Source organism: Gobio gobio (assembly GCF_949357685.1).
Source record: "Gobio gobio genome assembly, chromosome: 10".
NCBI lineage: Eukaryota > Metazoa > Chordata > Actinopteri > Cypriniformes > Gobionidae > Gobio > Gobio gobio.
Genome location: NC_137116.1, coordinates 12,786,581 through 12,796,988, shown reverse-complemented (window position 1 = coordinate 12,796,988; position 10,408 = coordinate 12,786,581). Strand labels below are relative to the sequence as shown.

Sequence of the window (10,408 nt, the reverse complement as noted above, 5' to 3'; positions counted from 1 at the left end):
CTTTTTCCCTGAGATGATAAACAGATCATAATAAGGTCATGTGACACTATATAGCATACAGTTAGTTTGAAACATAGCATAATGCATCCTTTTACACTTCCCATTTCTTTCCCAACAGGCAATATTCTGCACTAACAGTAAGCAAGTATGATCTGCGCACACATCCAGACTCAGAGAGCGGGCGGAGACCTGAGCTTCAGGGTTGGCGACCCCACTCTTGCGTCTCAGCGTGTCCCCCTGGCAGGCCGTGAGCAGCGAGCTGGGCAGAATAGAGCGGAAGTCATTGAAGGACCTCCTGCGAATGCCCTCGGTTTCCACAGACGCGCGGTGAGCCGGCTGCGGCGCTCCTCGCGGGAACAGCTGCGTCAGGAGAGGCTCATCGCCGTTACCATAGCGTCCAAAAGCTCGGGTCACGCCCAGGAGACACGGGACAGCGTACCTGCACAGGTAAACTGCAGAAACAGGACGCCAGTCAGACGGGGCCAATCCAAACGTGTGTGTGTGTGTGTGTGAAGCAGGGCTCTGAACCGGTTCAAGGAAACGGAAACGAAAACCGGAAACGAACGAAATTAAGAGGAACAAAAACAACAGAAACGTTCATTTGAAATGACCATTAACCGGTTAATAATGTTATTTTATCGTTCTTTTAATATTTTAATTTGGCAGTGACCAATCATGAATTGAGTAGTTCAGCATGTGACGTGACGGATCAAGCGTGAGTGAAATGCCCGCGCACCATCATCTATGAATCTACCGTCAGTGTGAGCGCGCATTTTCATGCCTCAAGTACATTTCTGTCCCCGCTGAGATCTACAATGAAAGCGCAGGTATTGGAGGACATTCTTTTCGTATGTTTAAATAAGCAGTACGGACTTTAAGCTCAAATAGTCTGATTTAGGCTAGTTTATGGATTCCGTTTAAGCCTATCCAAGTAGACTATAGCATCTATCAAACATTTTTCCTATAGTCTTTCAGATTGCCAATACAGGACAGGTCAATGTTTTCTATATAGACGGTTGATGCTTCGTATTAAATGGTATGTTATATTGCATTAAATGATCAAGCTTTATTAGCTGACTGAATTTGATTATGTGATGCTGTGTTGCGCAGTGTTTGCTTTGAAATTAGCAGTTGACGGTGCATTAATGGTTATCCAGTTTATTTATTCTTTATTCATGCAATTTTTAAAACAAGTCGTGTTGAAAAAAAGTTATGTACAAAGAATGTTATCACTCTTCTGAAAAGAATTAGGCATATAGAGGGCCACTTTAGATTGTCTAACGCTCCATTAAAACAGGTCAATATTTGTCCCGCTGTTTATGCTTTGTAATTAATGCATGTATTTCTGTTGTGGTTTTAAAAATGTTATGAAATAAATACTCAAGTTTAATTATCATGCGTTATATTATTATTGACTGAAAATAAATCTTTATACATATTTGTTTAAAGTACAGGCTAAATTAAAATAACGTTATTAACCGGTATTTTTTCAAATCAAACTGTTTTCGGAACAGTAATGTTTATTGAGGAACGCAAAAACGGAAACGCTATAATATCGATTCTGCTCGGAGTGAACCGATTGATATTTTTTTCCGTTTTTAAGCCCTGGTGTGAAGTGCTCACCTTTATCCTGGTTCTCCGGCGTCTGGCAGATCTCCAGCAGAGACTGCATTACTTCCATGACCGCTTCCAGAATCTGGACGGAAAGACGTTCAATGAGTAACATATGAAAATAACATGGAAATGTGAAGCAGCGCTGAAGATCCCACCTGAGAGCGAGACTCTGGGTCTCTCTGAGCCACGTCAGACAGGAGGGTCACCAGACAGAAGCTGAAGTTCTCCGCCATTGGCAGCGTCTCTGTTTCAACACACAAGAGTTAAGCGTCTATACATCAAAACACTTTAGATCAAATGCTTTATTATTATTATGAGTATATAAGAATTACAAGCCTAGAATATAGGGCTGCAACTAACAATTATTTTAATAATCGATTAATCTGTCGATTATTTTTCCGATTAATCAGATTAAAAAGCATTAATTTCCAATCCTTTATTCAAAAACACAACTGACAGTGCAAATTCACAATGCAAAACATCTTCAGAAAGTGCACAGGTTGCTACAATAAATCTAGAAATCGTTTTTTTTTTTTTTTATTAAGAAAAATACTAATCAGAAAACTTAACAGGATGTTAGAACTTGTTCTCTACACTACACTCAGACGCACACACTCACAAACTAAATGGGTTTAGTTCAATTGTAATGCATTGAGAATTTCACAAAAATGTCCAAACCCATCATATACTCCTGGAGAAAACATCTACTGTATTAACCTATTAATATGAATGATATTAAAGTTTAAACATGCAATACAGACACAGATTTAACTGCTGTGACATATAAACAAATATGTATGAATTAAATAAAACTACTCCTCCTGAAGAAGAACACAATGTCTTATTTTCAATGAATGATGAACAACTTGCATACAACATTCCTTATAGATTAAATAATGAATGTATAATAAATATAATGAATCCTTATTAAAACTAAAGAGGTGATTTTCTCTGTCTTCTGTTGTTTGATTAATATTAAGAGCACAAATGGAAGCAGGTTAATGGACTGCTGTCACTTTAAGACCCAAAATGGCAACAGATATTAGTCATAGTTTGTGTCATTCAAAGCTGGTTTTGATTTTCGACTCGTTTTTTGTCTGTGAAAAATGTTGTTGATTAAAATATTGACAAATTATTTGTCAATGAAATGAACATAGCAACAGATTGAAAATTGAATGGGCCAAAAAAGGCAAGTGAATAAAAACGTGTCTTTAGTCTTGCAAACTATACCACCCCTGCTTTACTACTGTTATTAACAAGCTAACGCTAACTTGTCATGCTAGCTGGATAACGAGTAAACAAGCAGCACAAGAGCTACTGGAGGGACGGCACGCTCATCACTTCCAAACGCAACAAAAGTGGGATTTAGTGACTTAACGTTCCCCTGCTGTTGATCTCCCTTCCTCCTCAACTGTGCTTTGTTATACTCAAATATCTCCGCGTCTTATTGAGTGGCATAATAGTCGCGCGACACAACGAATCGATAATGAAATTCGTTGCCAACTCTTTTAATTACCGAATTTTATCGATCCGTTGTTGCAGCCCTACTAGAATACAAGAGTACAGAATACACATATGGCACGATTTTTAATGTTTCTGAAAGAAGCCTCTACATTTATTTGATCATAAATACAGTACAAATAGTGAAATATTATTACAATTTAAAAATACCATTTTCTATGTAAATATCTAGTAAAGTGTCATTTATATCCTGTGATCAAAGCTGAATTTATCATCATTACTCCAGTCTTCAGAGTCACATGATCCTTCACTTATCATTCTCATATGAGGATCTGATGCTCAAGACACATTTATGATTATTATCTTTAATTTTTGTGGAAACCGTGATGCATTTAACTTTCCAGGATTCTTTGATGAACAAAATTGAGCATTTATAAACAACTTTTTGATCAATTTAATGTGTTTTTACTAGGGCTGTCAAAAGATGAATCGCGATTAATCGCATCCAAAATAAAAGTTTGTGTTTACATAATATATGTGTGTGTACTGTTAATTATTATTTAAATATAAATACACACACATTCATGTATATATTTAAGAAATATTTGCATGTATATACATTTATATAATCTATAATATATATAAATATAAACGTTTTCTATATAAAAATTATATTTTTTTCTTAAATATATACATGCTTGTGTGTGTATTTATATATAAATAATAATTAACAGAGTACACACACATATATTATGTAAACACAAACTTTTATTTTGGATGCGATTAATCGCGATTCATCTTTTGACAGCCCTAGTTTTTACTGAATAAAAGGATTATCGTCTTTGAAACATTAGTGTGCATGCTTACACACACACAGTAATGAGAGATGAATAAGCAACTGGTACCTTTACACTTCCTCCCAGCATGCTCCTCGACCCACTGCACTCTGGGTAATCCCTTGAGCAGACTCAACAGGTAACTTACGACAGTGTCTTTGTGCTGAGGAAGACAAACATCACACAAACCATGTGTTGGAAAGCTTGCAAATCAAATACAAAATCTATACATGCTTCAAAAAAGAAAATCCAATCGCTCTGCGTACTGTGTTCAAGCAAAGTACATTAGACGCAGGAAGAAAAGAGCACAAGGTAACCTGAGTGTGTGTTTAACTGGCGGCTCTAATCCAGCTGTGATCACATGATCTGGTTTAGCAGTGAGTTTCTCTCATAAACCGGCTTCAACACACACGCTCATCTATTTGAGGATGTTCCCAAAGGGAGGCAGGGCTCCAGACTGTGATCAAATGGTGGCATTTTGCGACCTTTATTCCTGCTGGTGCGACTAAATTGTTAGGGGTCACACTGGTGGCCAATTTCGAGCTGCCATTTCTGTTACATAAGAGAAACATCAAACGGCAAACAAAACAAAAACAGCGCTTCTTATTTGAGCTGCGTGGCAGAGACCATTTCTCAGCTCGGAGTAGGGCTGTAACAATTTGACCAAAAATAAAAATCTCGATAAATTGAACATTTTACCTCGATTACGATTAATGAACGATTATTTTGTGTGTTTTTTTGCCCTCGTAGTTCACTGATAAGGTTTGTACTGTAAATATTTTCTACTATTAAAAGGTGGGATATTTTTTCCTAATTAAATAATTAATTTCTTTGTGATTTTAAAATACTAAAATATTGTCTATGAGGCAGATTTCTGTTTGCTGTACATCAGATAAAGATAAATTAACACAGTAGGCCTACATTACATCTAAATTAGGGCTGCGCAATATATGGAAATTATCGAAATATCGCAAATGTACATATCGCAATATGCGTATCGCAAGGGCACGCAATGTCTGAATGATTTTAATAGGCTACTTCAACTTTGTGAAAAGTGTAAGTTTTAGGTCGACGCATATAGCAGAGAATAGACTGGGCACACGACTGTTACTTATGTGACTTGCTTGACGTTAAAAAGTGTTATTAAACGCAAAAACTTGCGAAAAACAACTCCTTGCAGTCTCGTGCTGTCTGTCACACACCGAAATGTGCGCACAAGCCGTTCTTTTTGTCTTGTTACACACTCGAACTGTCAATGCTTCCTTTTCCCAGAATCGATGCTTTCTTTTCCCAGAAAGAATGTGAAACAACACACAAATTATATAATTCGGTTTTAAATTTTTTTTTAAAAATATAATTTAAATAGATTTTACACACTTCAAGTAATATCGTATCGCATATCGCATTATTTAACAAGGATATCGCATATCGCATTTTTCATCAATATCGCACAGCCCTAATCTGAATGCATTAATGAGAGCATGATTGTGTGTGTGAATTACTCATACCGTCTCTATTCATTATGAAGCTGTGGTTTGTACTTACTTCAAAAGGTATTCAAATCTATAACGGTTGAGTTTCTCAGCTACTTTCGTGATAAATCACAGGACAGCGTTTACACTGAGTTTCTGCGCTGCTCTCTGCGCGCGATCTTCACGTGATGTGCGAGCTTCTGTCTGAGTGTTCGTTTGTCACAATATATAAGCCATTAGTTCAACATAATACACATCTGATGGTCGAAACTCGCTTTAATGTTCAAACTGGCAGGCCTTAAAACACAAACAAATAGTGTTGTCACGATACTGGAATTTCTAACTTCGATACGATACCTAAAAAAGTATCAATATTTGATACCATTTTCGATACCACGGGGAAAAAACGTCCCAAACAGAAACAAGATTATTTTTCTAATTCATTGGCAAATAATTTAGTTTGTTTCTAGCAAAAACTCAATTCATTTAGATTTTTTCCCCCAGGAATCAAGAAAAAATATGTAATTTTCCTTAGTAAAAGCATCTTGATTTAAGAATTTTTAGATATTTGGACTGGAAAAAAGACATAAATACCAAGTAAGAAAAGTATTTTTTTGTAGTGTGGTTTTACCTGTGGTGATCTAAATAGATCACTTATTAAATTTAAATAGAGTTCTAACTCAGTAATAATATTTACATTTCACCCATTAAAACTTTTTGGTTGATGAAAGTTTTACAGATATTGTTAAATATCTATACATTTCCTGTGTCCTATCTCAAGCTACTCTACGGTCAGCTCAAGCTTTTGGCAAATCTATCATGTCAAACAAAACATGTCATATATATATATATATATATTTATTAGGGGTGTAACGGTACACAAAACTGACGGTTCGGTACGTACCTCGGTTTTGAAGTCACGGTTCGGTACGGATTCGGTACAACAGTTTTACAAAATTGCTTTTTATTAATTTTTATTCAACAGTGGTTTAATGAAAACATTTTTTGTGTCTGTCCTTAAATGAATTCAGTTATAACTAAAAGTTTCTTAAAGATAATGCTGTAAACTATATAGGGAGCCCTTACTTACATATTGCTATTAAAGATTAACAACAGAGCCCAAACCATTAGCCTAAATTCAGTTGCTATTTATTTTTAGATATAATTATCAACACTCATGAGCGTCACATAAGGCAGTTTTTGCATTAACTTCTAAATCTAATTATTATAATATTTTCTCCAATTCGTTGTTGAAATATAATCATTTAGTGGCTGTAATTTTCATGACAGGTTTATTTAAACATACATTAAATAAACAAGACATCACTAACAGGCTAAGTAGTATATAATGAATATATATATAGGCTAGTATAACGAATATATAGGCTAATATAGTGCATGTGTTCAATGAAAGAGTTAATCTCTCTAGTGAACTCACAGCTGTGGACACTGAATGACTTCTGAGGTAAACGTGATTCTACATGACATTGTTTACAAGCTGTTTTATTGTCTTTCCGCGGTTGAAACACAGATGAAGCGATTACACAACATATGATACGTTTCAGTAAGTTGTATCCTCGACATGATACAATAAACTGAATGGTAGCTCAGAAGAGATGGCAATAAACATCAGTTCACATTTTAGAGAAATCTCAAAATAAAATCATATGACATGATCTTGAAAAACATTTAATAAAATTCAGAGTTTTAGACTTATCATCTTCAAATTTGAAATATAACATGGCCAGACATGTGGCTTCAGCTGTAGTGCACTTCTAGATTGCTAAAATGCCAACTTCAATTTTATTTTCATAAAGATATTTCATACAAATATATTTCTAATAACTTTACAAAACTTTGAAGCTTATTATAGCTATTTTTGATTATGAAAATAATTATAATTTTGAATTTACAGTAAACTGCCAAGTGTCTGCTTTCAAATGATGCCATACTTATGATTTTAGTGCAAAGGAATCATTAACTGTAACGGTTTTAGTCTGATTATGCCATTTCTTAGGATTTTTTCAAAAGCGGGGGTGAAGGCTAACATGTTAAGATATTAATTTATGTTTATTCTTTAGAAGAGATGATCGCGTTCACTTGAAGTTGAACTGATACGCGTCTATCAGTCAAATCACATTATAGAGCGTTAAAACGGCATTTATCGTTTGAATTTCGTGATAAAATGGACTGAATACTCAATATGTTTGTGTGGGAACTCGGACTGAAGTGAGTTCCGCGCTTTAAACAAGCTGACTGTTAAAGATTGTATTTATAAATGTTCGGTACACACGCAAACCAAACCCAAAGCCCTGTACCGAAACGGTTCAGTACGAATATATATATATATATATATAAAATAGAAAAGGGACCGGCCCCCCGGGTATGTCCACAACATCGAATCTGGCCCCCCTTAAAAAAAGTTTGGACACCCCTGGGGTAGGTAAACAGACATGTGCTGAATTAGAGACGATAAAAAAGTGAGTGGGTCCAATATCATTTATCGTAAAAAGTGGGTGGGTCTTGTCCCACATACATACAATGGTTCCAACGCCCATGCCATTCATTTGGGGCTTGTAGTTTATACAGATACACACCCAGGTATCGGATCAGTCCTCAGTATCGACCCATACCCTGAGCCCAGGTATCGGAATCGGTATCGGGAAGAGAAAAAGGGCATGTCTATGAAAAACAAGCGTGGTCACCTGTAAATCTGACTCCACCAGGAACACAGCCAGAGCGATGACAGCATCCCTGCGCCGGACGTCCAGACTGAAGACGCCGCGGCTGTCACACGGACACATGCATAACAGCTTCTGCACCTGATGGAGAAAGACACGCTCTTATCAGCTGGACAATCAGGCCCGGTTCTACGGGGCAAACGCAAGCAAAAGCACCCTCAGTTGATACTGTAATTTGGCAAATTTGACCATTTGTTTCCTCTGGAGAGCATCAAATGCATCTATTCACAGTGTGTTTTTGCCGCGGTGAGTAATGTAGCCAATCACAGGTAGCTGTTGATTTCTCGAACGCGATCAGAATCTCAGCTGAAGGGTCAAGGGTCAAGCCAAACATCACTTGTCTCTTCATTAGACACATATCCTTCAAGAATGATTTTATGTTCAATATTAAAATAAGAATTAATGATAATCAAGTTATAACAGTGTCCTACATTTGATAAATCAGTTCTCTATATTCAAGGAGTGATTTAGGATATTGTAGTGTTTTAGTTGCTCTGTGCTTTTGAATCCAGACTTTGATATACTTTTCTTTCTTACTAAATAGAATAAATTCACTTCTGAACTAGAGTTAGTATCAGCATGTTTTGGAGAAGTGCTTTGTTGATAGTTAGTTAAGATGCTCCCGACCTTGATGGAAACTGTTATTCTGTGAAGCATTGTGTGTGCGTCTCATGATTCTGTGCAGATCCAGTATTGGAGATGGTCCTTTCGGCAGACGATTCTAGACTTTGAGGCGTCTTTTCTATGACCTCCGAGGTCGCTAGGGACTAATCTGGGCCTGGGCGACATCAAGTCTACGCATTTTTAGAGATATATGCTCCTATCTGTCTACGTGTGGAAAGTTGCTTACATTGCATGTTGTTAGAACGAATCAGAATCATTCCACATGGCAGTAATGACGTGTCTAGACCTTGAAAACCGTATAACTGTTCAGAAAATTGTATGTACGTTAGACGGAGGCGGAGAGACTGTTAGAGGGAGTGCGGCCTACGAACTCCTCTTGAGCTGGCTTCTGCTGATGAAACTGCAAACTATTCTTCAGTAAATGTTTCTTTAATTAATCTGACTCCTGACTCCTGGTCTTCATTTTTCACTACTGGTCCTGGGTCATAAGCTGTTACCCCAACACAGCGCTCAAAACGGCAGCGTTTTTAGGCTATTCAGTGCTGAGTTAATGCAGGCTCAAGAAACCTCTCATTAAAGGAACACTCCACTTTTTTTGAAAATAGGCTCATTTTACAAGTCCCCTAGAGTTCAATAGTTGAGTTTTACCGTTTTTGAATCCATTCAGCCGATCTTTGTATCTGGTGGTAGCACTTTTAGCATAGCTTAGCATACATCTTTGATTCGGATCAGTCCATTAGCATCTCATTCAAAAAATTACGAAAGACACTTTCAATATTTTTCCTATTTAAAACTTGACTCTTCTACAGTTACATCGTGTGCTAAGACCAACTGAAAATGAAAAGTTGTGATTTTCTACACCTATATGGCTAGGAACTACTTTCTCATTCCTGCGTAATAGTCGCGGATCTTCGCGGCCGTCCCATGGCTGCAGCGGCGCAATGATATTACAGCACCTGAAAGTAGCCCAGCTTGGTAACTTTCAATGTGACCGGCACTAAGTTCGTGTAGTTGCAGAGAAAGGTTCAGGCTTGCAGCCGACAAATTGTGTTGTGGATTTAGCTGTGATTAGCCATGGTTCTGTGTGTTGTAAAGCTGTGATAGTAAGTCGAAGGTGTAACTTCCACCATGTTTCACAGAATACCAACCAATCATTGCGCCGCTGCAGCCATGGTACGGCCGCGAAGATCCGCGACTATTACGCAGGAATGAGAAAGTAGTTCTAGCCATATAGGTGTAGAAAATCACAACTTTTCATTTTCAGTTGGTCTTCGCACACGATGAAACTGTAGAAGAGTCAAGTTTTAAATAGGAAAAATATTGAAAGTGTCTTTGGTCATTTTTTGAATGAGATGCTAATGGACTGATCAGAATCAATGATGTATGCTAAGCTAATGCTTAAAGTGCTACCGCCAGATACAAAGATCGGCTGAATGGATTCAAAAACGGTAAAACTCAACTATTGAACTCTAGGGGACTTGTAAAATGAGCCTATTTTCAAAAAAAGTGGAGTGTTCCTTTAACAAGACACGATGTAAGGAAGATATTAATTGTTGACAACTTCATTTTTATAACAGAGCTTTGTGAGATCGCAATGAACTGACAAAGCAACAGCGTTTTAGTGATCGACGCGATCTTGGCTCACTGTCGAGGCTACAGT

At 37.0% G+C, this 10,408-nt stretch overlaps 1 protein-coding gene across 1 annotated transcript in view; it reads right to left on the bottom strand.

Moving 5' to 3' along the window:
• pi4kab (phosphatidylinositol 4-kinase, catalytic, alpha b) overlaps positions 1 to 10,408 on the bottom strand; it is a 116,014-nt gene that overhangs the window by 103,055 nt on the left and 2,551 nt on the right. The window contains 5 exon segments of the mRNA XM_079826739.1: positions 190 to 452; positions 1,624 to 1,696; positions 1,770 to 1,858; positions 3,981 to 4,074; positions 8,089 to 8,205. Coding sequence (XP_079682865.1) covers positions 190 to 452; positions 1,624 to 1,696; positions 1,770 to 1,858; positions 3,981 to 4,074; positions 8,089 to 8,205 — 636 coding nt within the window.